This window comes from Cucurbita moschata, unplaced genomic scaffold (genome assembly GCF_002738365.1).
Source record: "Cucurbita moschata cultivar Rifu unplaced genomic scaffold, Cmos_1.0 Cmo_Scf00018, whole genome shotgun sequence".
NCBI lineage: Eukaryota > Viridiplantae > Streptophyta > Magnoliopsida > Cucurbitales > Cucurbitaceae > Cucurbita > Cucurbita moschata.
The window spans coordinates 467,306-481,150 of NW_019268534.1; the positions used below are offsets into that span (position 1 = coordinate 467,306).

A 13,845-nucleotide genomic window follows, 5' to 3' on the forward strand; every position below is an offset into this window, starting at 1 on the left:
TTTTTTTTTTTTTTTTTTTTTTTTTTTTTTTTTTTTTTTTTTTTTTTTTTCTTCTTTTGTCGTGTGCTATTTAGCTCTAGCATAAGCAAGTTCTTACCAACCTTTGTGGATTTGCAGGAACTTAATCCCTTATTTTGTTGAAGTTTCTGAAAGAAGCTTTCCTTTTGCTGATCTAAATTTAGAGAACTGTGAGCTTTCCTGTGATGGAGTCACACAACTCTTAAATGTGTTGACGACTTTAAGGAAACCACTGAGGTCACTTTCTCTTGCAGATAATAGCCTTGGAAGGTTTGCATAACTGACAATAACCAGAAATTACCACTATGTAATATTTTCCACTCATATATTCGATTCTGTATACTTTTGTTTTTAAGCTCGGTAGCAGCAGCTTTGGGTGTTTTCATGCGGAAATCAATTCAAATACTGAATGTTGAAGGCATTGGCTTGGGTCCATGCGGGTTTCAGGATCTAATTGAAGGAATAACTGAAGGGTCAAATATTGTGAACATCAATATAAGGTTCAAAATTAACATTCAAGAACTATTTCATTACTCTTCTTTTCTAGATTGCCTCAAGATCTAGATGCTTATGTTTCGTATTGTAGCAAAAACCGTGGTGGGATAGAGATAGCAACATTTTTGTTGAAGCTCTTGCCTGGGGCATCAGATCTTGTTTCTGTCAATGCGTCATACAATCTAATGCCCGTTGAATCCTTAAGCATCATTCGTTCTGCCCTGAAAAGCGCTAAAGGTACTTATTGTACAAATAGAATCTTTGTGTTAATTTACTATCGTCATGTTTTTACTTTTACATTTAACGATATTCAAGGCTAGAGTTGGGGAGTTTTGGGTGGAAATGCAATTTTCATTTCTATCCTCCAAAAAGATCATGAATATTGTTAAAGAATCGTTCAAATATAGATTCTAGACTAGGATATCTACACGTTGCAATATCGCCCTTGTCCTTGTTCTTTTCTTTCTCTAAGCTGGTGTTACTTACTTGAATCAAGTAACCAAATCTTACCGTCGGAAGAAGAATTAAGTTGACACTGCTGAGATGAAAAATAATCTCGCTGAATAGAGCAATTTAATCATCTTTAAAATTTCTTTTAAGAATTATTTTCTAGGAATTACTAGAAGAATCCCAAGAGACTGCTATTGAACAATTCTAAGTAGAAGACAATCTGAAAATGGACGAAAATCTGGATGATAGAGTATTATGAATCCAAGCATCTTTCCAAAATGAGATTCTATCCCCTGAGCCAATTTGAAGGGTTATAAAGAATCCACAATATGCTGAAGCTTCAGAATATTCATCCGAGGGCTTCAACACAAACATGTAATACGAAGGGATGGGATCTTTGAATATGAGCTGAATTTTTTTATTGCTATGAAGTGCGCATGTGATAAATGATTTTCTTTACTTGATGTTAGCTACTGAGTATAATAGATCCTTTGAATTCATCATATGCCATTACTTTATGTTGTTAGAGGAGTGATATGATAAGATACTCAAGGATATATGTCTTAAACTATAGGTAACCTAAAGCTATTGGATTTGGGGGGAAACAATTGGGATGGTCAAAAGGCTGAAGATTCACTGTTCGCGGAGTTTCGGGATGGTGACAGGAAAATTTTAATAGATTCATCATCACCAACTTTGGATGGACTCTATGATGGTGACCCGTAGTCGAGTTTGGCTGTAGCATCATATAACCATTCGAGCTCGTGGGAATTTTTGGACCGCATACACGACCCACTAACATGTAACGTCAAGTTGTCTTTGATTTCGTTCTTTTTTGCTGTGTTTATAAGTATTTTTGCCTTCACTTCTTGCAGTAAAAGCAGATAGTGTGATTATGCTCAGTTATTGGTCAATCCATTGAGCTGTAAAGAAATAAAGTACGTAGAACTTATATATCATTGGCTTATTGGAATAGGCCGTTCTTAACATTTCATTGTTGAGGTTACAGATCCTTGCTACGTTCACTCTAACATTTTATGAAGTTTCTGCTTTGAGGAGTGCAGCTGTAGTAACCAAGGAACTCCATAACCTTTTCGTGTTAGATTCTCGACGTTCACTGAAACCTCGACGATGAACTTCGAAGGTATTGAATGATTTCTGTGAACGTTATTGTAGTGTAGAAATTCTGCATTGGACAATTGGTAACCATACTGTTGAACCAAATGCATGTGCTTATTAACATCCAGAAATCCTTCAGGTACTTGAACGGTAGTAGAATAATTTCGAGTCTTTGTTCCAGGGAATTATCTGATAACTCCAGTTATGTTTATGTGAGATCCCATGTTGGTTGAAGAGAAGAACGAAACATTCTTTACAAGGGTGTGGAAATCTCTCTCTTGCAGACGTGTTTTAAAATCTTTGAGAGGAAGCCCGAAAGGGAAAGTTCAAAGAGGACAATATCTGTTAGCGGTGGACTTAGATTGTTATAGTTTTTATAGAATTCTCGGGTGTTTTATATCTGCTTTCTTGGATCGTTGTTGCATTGGCCATTGATTTAAAAGTTTGAAGAATGGCAAAGCATGAAGGAAGGAATAGTATCCTATGTTCTTGCTTATTACTTCCCTTTTTAGCCAAACAAAAACAAGCAACGTAATCATGAAGCCAACACAACTTCTTTCTGAATCATTTCATAACAATCTAATTTTGTTTTTCCCCCCTAAAAACATAAACTAATAAATCCATTTAAAAAATATTGTTTTTTTTTTAATTATTGTTTTCTATATATATTTTTTAATTATTAGTTTCATAAATAATTTATATTTTCACTTTAACTTTTATTAAAAAAAAATGTAAAATAACTAATATAATAAATTCTTTAAATGTTATGATTATACATATATAGTGAATTTGATGGGGATTTGGCCATGAACCTCCCGAGAAAAAATTTCCCCTCAGTTCCTCTCTCATTCTTTATTTTAATCGGGACTTTCTACTTCATGTTGGATGAGTCTTGACATAATTTTGAACGTGTGAGTTAAATGGACAAATAATATGCAACCTTTAGATCTCAACACGTTATAATGAAAGCCGGTGACAACACGAGTCGGAGTCGAGTTGGAGTGAGAAGAAAGAGAAAAGGGGAGTGGTGGTTTATCAAGGAGGGAGAGAACCATCTTTTTACCGTTAGAACTAATAAAAAAATAATAATAAATTAGAAAAGAAAAGGGAAAATAAAAAGTGGGGCGGAGGTGGTTGAAATCGTAAATTAGAAGCAAATGGAATGCTAATTTTTTAATTTCCATTTGGATTTCTTCACTCTCTCACCCTCCACAGTCACTTTCCTCCATCAAATCTTCACTTCCACTGTTCTTCTTCCTCTTCTTCTTCTTCTTCCCCACTTCTCTCGTCTGCGGAAGCTGACCCAGTTGGTGAAATTTGCTGCGCTTCCTTAATTTTGCGGCGATTCGATTCCCCCATTCACTTTCTCTTCCATCGTTTTCGCTCGAACTCTGTCTCCGCTACTTGGCGTGGCGGCTTCACTTCCTACTTTATGCTCTCTACTTCATGCAATTCTTCCTCTTTTCTCTGAATCCGCATCCAATTCTGCTGTTTCTTGTTCAGATCTGACTCTTGCCCTGTCGGATCCGTGCTCACCAACCCCAGATATGGAGGAAGCATTGGAACTGGCTCGCGCCAAGGACACCAAGGAGCGCATGGCTGGTGTCGAACGCCTCTATGAACTTCTTGAAGCTTCCAGAAAGAGCTTGAATTCTGCTGAGACTACGGCCTTGGTTGATTGCTGCCTCGATCTTCTCAAAGATAACAACTTTAGGGTTTCCCAGGGGGCTCTCCAGGCTTTGGCTTCCGCTGCTGTGCTCTCTGGCGAGCATCTTAAGCTTCATTTTAATGCCCTTGTTCCTGCCGTCGTCGAGCGGTTGGGTGATGCCAAGCAGCCTGTGAGAGAAGCCGCCAGGAGGCTCTTGCTCACTCTGATGGAGGTACTGGATGAGCCTTTAATGCCTGCGGATTCAATGCTAGCATTTCTTGCTGTTTATGTGGCCAATGAATCCGAATTAATGCTCTGAGTTGCTTGAATTTGATTGAATTCTAATGACTTGGACTCGATTTAGTTTCTTTCTTCCGCATTTGGTCGATATTTTTCCTCCCCTATTCACAACTACTTAGATATTTTTGTGCATGTGTCTATTGAAATGACGTTTAATCCGGTCGTGATGGTTGATGTCTAGGAAGGGTTATGATATTGTCTTTGTTTGTTGGGTATCGAGTTCTTATATTTTCTTGGCCTTCGATTACTTAGTAGACCCAGATTCATCGATGTTTAAAACCCAAGCATTACAAAATATGTTCGACTGCAAATTCACTAAACAATATCTTTCCCAGTAATTCTGATTGCCGACTATGTCTTATGAACTTTATGATATTGGTCGTCGACAAAGTCTTCGAAGTTTGAATAGCCTGTATCAATCTCTGCCTTTCCTTATTGTTCAGAAGTAGGTTGCAAACATGGTCATATGACCATTGAATACTAACTTTGACGTATCTTTCTGATGGCAACCCAATAGTTTCAGGTGGCCATTATCTTAGTGAACGTTTTGTTTTTCCTTTTTTATGTGGGGATGGGGGGTGGATGCGCCCCCTAAACATTCTGAATTATATGAAGGAGCCATTGCCGCTTGTGAATTCTTGTCTTCTTCATATGATCCTGCAGAAAGGGGGAAAAAAAACGCACACACCAAACCTAATAACTGTTGCTATATGCAGATTTCTTCACCGACAATCATTGTTGAAAGAGCTGGCTCTTATGCGTGGTCACATAAGAGCTGGAGAATACGAGAAGAGTTCGCAAGAACTGTTACATCAGCCATTGGTTTATTTGCATCAACTGAGCTTACACTTCAGCGGGCTGTACTACCTTCGGTATAAAATTGAATTTCCACACACAAAAAGAAAAAAAAATAATAATAAAACCTTTTCCTCTGGATGAAATTATTTCTAATTTGGTAAGTGAACTTCTAAAAGTTTTTTTCTACAGATTTTGCAGATGTTGAATGATCCAAATCCCGGAGTTAGGGAAGCAGCTATAGTCTGTATTGAGGTTAGCAATATTGAACCTATTGCAACGACGGGTATTTTGTTAGAAATGCTTATAACTTCACAACATTTCCTCATTATATTTGCATGTGTCTTTTGAAAATTTTAAACTTTTCATGCAAGGTAGTTAGAATCCATTGATGAAATATTCTGGTTCAAGCTTATGTCAATGTCATGGATAGTGTCAGTTGACAGTTGCTATATCTATTGTTGAATTCAGTGATTTGACTTCAAATTTATTTTCTTCAGGAGATGTATACACAGGCTGGACCACAGTTGCGTGACGAGCTTCAGCGCCATCACCTTCCTACCTATATGGTAAGTGTTTTTCTTTTCGAGCATTATCTCTTCTTCCCACCTGTCTCTTTTTGTAATCAGGATGCTTTTAGTCCTTTTTTCATTACGGAATGCTGGAAGCTGAAAGTTTTATTCTATTTCAGTTCAAGTAGTAAAGTAATTTATGGAAATGGACGTTACTATAATCATTTTTTATAATCATCTATGTATAGGTGAAAGATATTAATGCCCGTCTAGAAAAAATTACACCTCAAGTTCGGTCCTCGGAAGGACTTACAGGGAATTTTGCAGTTGGAGACATGAAGCCGGTAAATATTAACTCTAAGAAAAGTAGTCCAAAGGCTAAAAGTTCTAACAGAGAGGTTTCTCTTTTTGGAGGTCAGTTTTTAGTTTATATTTCAATTTTCTAGTAAAAACAAATGATATGGGAACATTTTCTTTCTATTTGAATAGTCTAGCTCCGTTTCTTACAAATATATATATATAACAAGCTCTTTATGAATCCTATCTCATAAAGGTATAACAAATTCTTTCAAAAGAGTGGTGTGTTTTATATAAAGACGCGTCAAAGAGTTTGGATCACAAGATTTTGGAGATGCAACTTTGTTTCTTGATTTAGTATGCATTTTTTGCTTCTTTCATTATCTTCCTTGCCCTTATTAGTTCCTGTCACTTGATGGGGGAGGTGGTCTTGCTTCATCCTCCATTTAGGAATGAGGGAGAACTATTGTGGATGAATTTCTTTTTAGCTATTTTGTGGAATATTTGGTGAGGAATAGGAGGAATGTTATGGGTGAGGAGAGGTTTGAGGGATGGTTTTCACCTACGACTAGGTTTAATGGTTTCTTCTGGTGTCTGGCCTCATCGTCTATGTATCTTTCTTAATTGTTCGCGTCCTTTCTTTTAGATTTTTTTTCCCTCTGAACTATTGCCCTTTGTATATCCTTTCATTCGCTCTATGAAAGTATGGTTTTTCAATAAATAAAAAAAGAATAGCAATTTTATATGTGTTAGCGGTAATGAAGACCATCTGTCTTAACTACACCAGTATACTTCACATTATTCTGCATGCTGACTATGACATTCGGTTTGAATATTTTTATTTGGTAATCTGTTATCTACTTCAATTTAAGAGGTTATTACTACACTCTTTTCCACAGTAGAAGGAACATTTTGAAATTTCTCCTTGGTTTTTCATTAAAAGACAGTATGTAGAAGGAACATTTGAATGCTCAGATTTCAACATTTTTAATTGTGTACTTCATTGTGAAACGGATATCTAGTGTGTCAATAAAAAAATAGATATTTTGGGTTGAATTTAGATCATGGATGAAATCAGGTCCTTCTAACCAGAATCTTAGATTATGGTATTTTTTTAATTAACTTCGCTTAGGAGGTTACTGCTGCCATTTGCAGGTGAAAGTGACGTAACTGAAAAGCATGTAGATCCTGTAAAAGTATATTCGGAGAAGGAGCTAGTAAGAGAAATTGAGAAGATAGCTTCTATCCTTGTTCCGGATAAAGATTGGTCTATTCGCATAGCAGCCATGCAGAGAGTAGAGGGCCTTGTTTCTGGAGGTTTTACTCTTCTCTTTTCTCTCGCTGTAGGATTAGGTCACATGTTGATGGATATAGTAGCTTGGATGCATTGAATTTGTTAGGTTGACATAACTGTGATTTTGCAAGTTACAAATCTACTTTTGCAATGAAATTGCAGTTCTTCATTTATGAAATTATTCAAGTATGTCATATGTTGATTAACACAGTAGTCACAATTATGTTTAATTTGTTAGGTTGGAAAATTTGTGATAAAATGCTTTATAAATCTTCTTTTAAAGGATGTTTACAGTATTAAAGGATGCTTACAGTTTTAAAGGATGCTATATTGCCTCAATCGTTCTACTGTTGCTGCTACCTGAGCTTATTTCATGGGCTGAACTCTCTCTTTATCTATCTATGGCATTTGGGAAGGCTTGATGGAATGGAAACTGAGTTCTCAATGCATTTGTGTTCTGGAATGATGTTTATTTTATGTTTTCTAATTTTTTTTATAGGAGCTGCTGACTATCCAAGTTTTAAGGGATTGTTGAAACAAATGGTTGGACCTCTCAGTACTCAATTATCTGATAGAAGATCTAGCATAGTAAAACAGGTCTGAACCATTGATTTCTAATGCACTTTTATCTTTTGTTTTATTATGAACCAAATTTCAATTTTTGTGCCGATGCCGCTAGATCTCTTGTGTAAGATTTATGTTGTTTATTGTCTATTGTCGTTACACTAACATTTAGTGTATTCAAAGTGGTATTAATTTTTTTCTTTTATGCTTCGATAGTTGTTGGGAAACTATTTGTTTTATTTATAAATATATCATGTTTACTGTGTTGAATATGAAACATTATCTGGTGAAGATTACAAGTTTAGTAATTTCCTGGGTTTTTAATGAGTTTTCTTGTGGCTCCTTAAGCACGGATCTCTTTTTGGCTTTTTACTGGTGTAAATGCAAACACCCTTTTCTGAGAACAGTCTTACAATACTTCCGTTCAAATGGATGAATTTTTTGTTATTCCATTATTGGGTTCAAGGTTCCTTCCCTCTTTTTGTACTATTTCATATATAGTGAAATACTCGTTTCCCTTAAATACGATGGCTTTTCTTTCTCTCAATTCTACTTTGTATTTCAGGCTTGCCATTTGTTATGCTTTTTGTCCAAGGAACTTTTGGGAGATTTTGAAGCCTGCGCTGAAATGTTTATTCCAGTAAGTGAAAGATCTTGTAAAACTGTTGTTATCATGCTGGGAATCCTAATTTGTTTTTGTTGTCTGCTTTGTTTCCAGGTCCTTTTCAAGCTGGTTGTTATTACTGTACTTGTAATTGCAGAATCCGCTGATAATTGCATTAAAACGGTATTGTTATTTCTTTATTAATTATTACTCTTTTACTCCTTTTGTATTCTTTTGTCTTGTTAGAACTTTATTGTTGTTTTCGCTTCTTTCCCTAGGTTGCCGTTTTTGCAAGCCCTTTTATACTTTCATTTTTCTAGACAAACTGGTTCTTTATTATACACACACACACATATATATACACACACACATATATATATACACCTAACTAACACATTGCACTCAATTAGCAATTTCCATTGACAATTGACTTGGAGGGTTCATAATGAATTTATTGAAGTACTTGAAATTCATGGACTTGTCTGCACATTGGGAGAAGAGGAAAACTTTAAATAAAATTATTTATTGATGAGCTATACATGATAATATAGTTTTCCCAGTAACATAGTTTCGCTGACAAATTAATAATAGTTTCGCTGACAAATTAATAATAATAATTAATAAATAAAAGGTTGGGGTCCTAATGATAGCTTCCTCCCTCCCGTATGCTTCTTGTATTTCATCATCGGTAAGACTCGAAAGAGGTTTGTATCTTGGAAGAGTTTTGTCTTATCTAGTTGATTTTGAAGGGAATTTCAACTTATTTCTTGTCCTTGTTTAAAGTCCCCAGTATGATAAGCAATATCAGCCAAGGGATTTTTGTTTGGAGGGATTGACTAGGTGAAAGGTTCTAAATTTGTAAGGTGAAAGTAGTGTCTAGGTCACTGGACTGAGGAGATAGGCAATGTAAGGGCGAGGAACCAGGCTCGTTTGGATAAATGGCTTTCGCAATTCCATCATGATTTGATGTCTTATGGCACAAGTTTACTACGAGCAAGTATGGTTCTCACTCTTTTTAATGGACTGTTGGTGGGGTTAAAGGCACTTCTAGAAACTCGTAGAAAGATATTTTTGTGGAACTTCCTTGCTTCCTTTCTTTTCCCCGTTTGTGAACGGGAGATACTTTTGGGTGGACAAGTGGTAAGAGGATAGATTCCTCTACTCCATTGGTCTCCAGTTATATTAGTTGTCCTCCTTGAGGAATCGCTCGGTGGCTACAATTCTCTCATTATGAGAACTTGCCTCTTCTTCCTTGGAATTCTGTATTTGCAGTATAGCGCCCTGAAAGGAGAGATGTTTGTCTTTGCAGTTTGGTTGTTCGTTCACAGGCTTTCCCAACCTCTCTTTCTTTTGGTGTTTGATTCCTTGTCAAGTAGTTCTTTTTCTTTTCCCCCCTCAGTGTGGAAGATGAATATTTTCAAGAAGGTTGAGTTCTTTGTGTGGCAAAGTTTGCATAGAATAGGTAACACCTTGGTTTGAATCTTGACAAGGGGAACTTTGTTGGTCAGGTTGCTCTGTTGTATTCTTTGCCAAAGGGTGGTAGAGTATGTTGGTCATATACTATGGATGTGTGATTATGTCAGTGCTGTTTGAAGTTGATTCTTTGAGGTGTTTGGTTTTTGTTTTCCAGCTTTTAGGGTTGCTGAGACTTTCGAGGATCTCCTTCTCTGTTCGCCTTTCCACGAGAAAGGGCTTCTTCTTTGTGGAAGGCTGGGTGTTTGCTATTTTGTGAGCTCATTGGAGTGAGAGAAATAGTAGAATATTCAGGGGTTGGGAGAGGTCTTCCAATGATGTTTGGTTTCTTGTTAGATTCTGCACTTCTCTTTGGACTTTCTTGACAAGGCCTTTTTGTGATTGTTCTCATTGTCTATTTACTTGACTGGAACTCCTTTGTGTTGCTCAACTTCTTTTCATGGGCTTTATGTTTTGTGAGTAGGGTATGTCTTTTGGTTGTCACCAATTGTATTAGATTTTTCATTCCTGGTTTGAGATGTGGTGTTTGATACTAGTATGTTGTCCTTATTAGGAAAAGAACAATCAGTCCGATCTACTGTTCTATAGGTTGTATAATTGGGGAAAAATTAGTAAATTATCACAAACCATCTACATGGGTATGTTCCTGTCTTTATGAAACCCCATCAACTAAGGTTAAAGTAGGTTTATTTTCTTTTTCATCTAGATGCTGCGTAACTGTAAAGTTGCACGTGTGCTTCCTCGCATAGCTGATAGTGCAAAAAGTGATCGAAATGCTGTACTACGTGCACGGTGAGAATTTCTTCACTTTTCAGAAACTCATACAGTAACTTTATTCTACTGATTTCTATTATGTCTATTGTATCATAGATGTTGTGAATATGCACTTCTCATTCTTGAGCACTGGCCTGATGCACCTGAGATTCAGCGATCTGCTGATTTATTTGAGGATCTAATCAGGTGCTGTGTTGCTGATGCAATGAGTGAGGTAATTATTAAAAAAAGAATTTGAATTTCATTACTTTGTACAGAGAATTTGTTTTTGCCTTTTGAAGTATGTTCATTTGAAATGATGGTCAATTTTTTTTGTAGTGTTTCATTTTTCCTAAAAAAAGAAAGATTTAATAATAGCCTCTGCCATGTCTGAATTTCTTAATTACTTAAATTGGTATAGCCACTCCTTATCCTTAGACCCTCCTTTGTTGTTTTCCTTTAATTCTATAACTATGTTCAATTTAAAATATTGGAGCATTAGAAATTTTAACTGCCATTACATGATTACATCTGAAGTCATGTGGGTATGACATTCGATTTCATCTCACTCTTATCACCACCTCACTTGTAGTATATTTACTTGATAGGTTCGAGCCACTGCACGAGTATTATACAGGATGTTTGCAAAAACTTGGCCAGAGCGTTCCAGACGATTATTTTCCTCATTTGACCTTGTGATTCAAAGGGTATGGTCTACTTTCATTTGAAAGAGGTTTTGATACACATTCCATTACTGAATGTACCATTGTCTAAATTCCAAGCTTTCTTCCAGTTAATTAATGAAGAGGATGGGGGTATACATAGGCGACATGCTTCTCCATCTGTTCGTGATAGAGGTACAATGATGTCACTCAACTCTCAACCATCTACTGGTTCAAGCTTACCTGGATATGGAACTTCTGCTATTGTTGCTATGGATAGAAGTTCAAGTTTATCATCTGGGACATCGCTCTCTTCTGGAATTCTGTCTCAGTCAAAGACTTCTGGTGATGGTCCTGAACGTAGTTTGGAGAGTGTGTTGCATTCGAGCAAACAGAAGGTCAGTGCAATTGAAAGCATGCTCAGAGGCTTGGATTTATCTGAGAAACACAACCCAAATCTTCGATCATCGAGTTTGGATCTAGGTACCCAATGGCATTTACTGTTAATTAGTTTTCGTAATCACCCTTGAGCTCTTGGGTTTATTCTTGCTCTTATCTGTTTTGAAACATCTAGCTAAATTTGATATGTGTGAGCGGCTAAATTTTCCTCTTACTTCCCCTAGTGCAGGAGTTGACCCTCCATCATCTCGTGATCCACCTTTTCCTCAAGCTCTGCCCGCATCTAATCATTTCAGTAACTCTTCTGCAGCTGATCTAACGGCGTCAAATACGAATAAAATTAGGAGCCGTCAAGGTGGATTGGGCTTATCTGATATCATCAGTCAAATTCAAGCTTCCAAATCTTCTGGTAAATTGTCACATCGCAGCAATGTGGCTAACGAACCTTTGTCTACTTTTTCATCGTACTCAGCAAAGCGGGTTGTTGACCGACACCAAGAAAGGGGTTTCGTTGAAGAGAATAATGATATTAGAGAGGCTAAGCGGTATATTACTCCACAAATTGAGAAGCATTACTTGGATGCATCTTATAGGGATGGGAATTACAAGGATTCTCATAATAGTTATATTCCCAACTTCCAGAGACCACTGTTGAGAAAGAATGCAGGTGGGCGAATGTCTGCAACCAGGCGTAGGAGTTTTGATGATAGCCAGCTACCACTTGGAGAAATGTCAAGTTACGTTGACAGTCCAGCATCTCTCAGTGATGCTCTTAGTGAGGGACTTAACCCATCTTCTGACTGGTGTACTAGGGTTGGCACCTTTAATTATCTTCAGTCTCTGCTGCAGCAGGGTTCAAAAGGAATACAGGAAGTGCTTCAAAATTTTGAGAAGGTAATGAAGTTGTTTTTCCAGCACTTGGATGACCCACACCATAAAGTTGCACAGGCTGCACTTTCAACACTGGCTGATATAATTCCAACCTGCCGAAAGCCATTTGAGAGCTATATGGAAAGGATCTTACCCCATGTTTTCTCTCGGTTGATTGACCCAAAGGAGTTAGTTAGGCAACCCTGCTCGACAACTTTGGAAATTGTTGGTAAAACTTATAGTACCGATTCTCTCTTACCTGCTTTACTCCGTTCTTTGGATGAACAGCGGTCACCAAAGGCAAAGCTGGCTGTTATTGAGTTTGCTATAAATTCTTTTAACAAGCATGTAGTAAATTCTGAGGGCTTTAGTAATAATGGCATCCTAAAGTTATGGCTTGCTAAATTGACACCATTGGTTTATGATAAAAACACCAAGTTGAAGGAATCAGCCATTACATGCATCATATCTGTTTATTCACACTTTGAACCAGCAGCTGTCTTGAATTATATTCTTAGCCTATCAGTTGAAGAACAAAATTCCTTGAGGCGAGCTCTTAAACAATATACACCTCGCATTGAGGTGGACTTGATGAACTTCTTACAGAACAAGAAGGAACGTCAACGACCCAAGTCCTTGTATGACCCATCTGATGTGGTTGGAACATCTTCTGAGGAAGGGTATGTTAGTATGTCCAAAAAGAGTCAATTTTTTGGTAGATATTCAGCTGGTTCTCTTGATGACAAGAGTGGTATGAAGTGGAATATGAACCAGGAATCAACCCTGGTAACGAGGAGCATTGGTCAGGCTGCTGCTTCTGACGAAATTTGTGAGAATTTGTACCATAATTTTGATTCTGGTTCCTGCAATGATGTTATTAATGTGAAAACCAAAGATGTGCATTATTTGGAAAATTCCACTGATCCGAACCTTGGATCACGGACAAGTCTGGTGGAAAATGATGCTAATAGTGTTAATTTCGATGATTTGTCTTCCCTGCATTTGGTCAACGGTGAGATTGACAGCGACCACTTAAGAATTGCTGAAAATGCTGCATACAATGACGAGGCTTCACTAGAATTTGAATCTCACCAACACAAAACTAAAACTGTTAACTCCATGGCGGATACAGGCCCTAGCATTCCTCAAATTCTTCACCTGGTGACTGCTCTACGAATGGATTTGTTTTTACAAATTAATGTTTTTATCCATTAGTTATTTTATTTCACTTTAGCTTTAAGAATTTTATATCCTTGCATTAGGTGGTATGTGAGATGATAAGGATGATGGGTAAATGATATATGTTGTCCTCTTTCTGCAGATCAGTACTGGCAATAGCGAAAGCCCTTCTGCAAGCAAATGCAGTGCGCTTCAGCAGTTAATTGAAACTTCCATAAGTAATGATCCGTCCATTTGGTCCAAGGTATGGTCCAACTCTAGATCTATTGATAGTTCATATTTTCTCTTGAAGAACTTAAAACAATTGGTGGTGCCTTTTTATATATTTATTTAATAATAAGTATTAATATATATATATATATATATATATATATATTTATTTTTTTTCATTTTTTTTTGGGGGGGGGGGGGGA

At 36.9% G+C, this 13,845-nt stretch overlaps 2 protein-coding genes across 7 annotated transcripts in view; both read left to right on the plus strand.

Moving 5' to 3' along the window:
- LOC111456584 overlaps nt 1-1,988 on the plus strand; it is a 10,768-nt gene extending 8,780 nt beyond the window's left edge. For all 5 annotated transcript variants that reach the window (XM_023098514.1, XM_023098515.1, XM_023098518.1 and 2 more), the window contains 4 exons: nt 118-288; nt 375-518; nt 605-750; nt 1,538-1,988. In XM_023098514.1, coding sequence (XP_022954282.1) covers nt 118-288; nt 375-518; nt 605-750; nt 1,538-1,689 — 613 coding nt within the window. In that variant the 3' untranslated portion in view covers nt 1,690-1,988. The remainder of the gene's footprint in view (nt 1-117; nt 289-374; nt 519-604; nt 751-1,537) is intronic.
- Nucleotides 1,989-3,254: 1,266 nt separating this feature from the next.
- LOC111455995 (CLIP-associated protein-like) overlaps nt 3,255-13,845 on the plus strand; it is a 13,343-nt gene continuing 2,752 nt past the window's right edge. The window contains exons 1-15 of one of the 2 annotated variants that reach the window (XM_023097674.1): nt 3,255-3,962; nt 4,747-4,902; nt 5,018-5,080; nt 5,326-5,394; nt 5,586-5,751; nt 6,790-6,951; nt 7,428-7,525; nt 8,058-8,132; nt 8,211-8,279; nt 10,276-10,361; nt 10,440-10,557; nt 10,931-11,029; nt 11,116-11,467; nt 11,613-13,414; nt 13,575-13,676. In XM_023097674.1, the coding sequence (XP_022953442.1) occupies nt 3,630-3,962; nt 4,747-4,902; nt 5,018-5,080; nt 5,326-5,394; nt 5,586-5,751; nt 6,790-6,951; nt 7,428-7,525; nt 8,058-8,132; nt 8,211-8,279; nt 10,276-10,361; nt 10,440-10,557; nt 10,931-11,029; nt 11,116-11,467; nt 11,613-13,414; nt 13,575-13,676 (3,750 nt within the window). In that variant the 5' untranslated portion in view covers nt 3,255-3,629. The remainder of the gene's footprint in view (nt 3,963-4,746; nt 4,903-5,017; nt 5,081-5,325; nt 5,395-5,585; nt 5,752-6,789; nt 6,952-7,427; nt 7,526-8,057; nt 8,133-8,210; nt 8,280-10,275; nt 10,362-10,439; nt 10,558-10,930; nt 11,030-11,115; nt 11,468-11,612; nt 13,415-13,574; nt 13,677-13,845) is intronic. The other variant, XM_023097675.1, reaches the window with a different exon arrangement.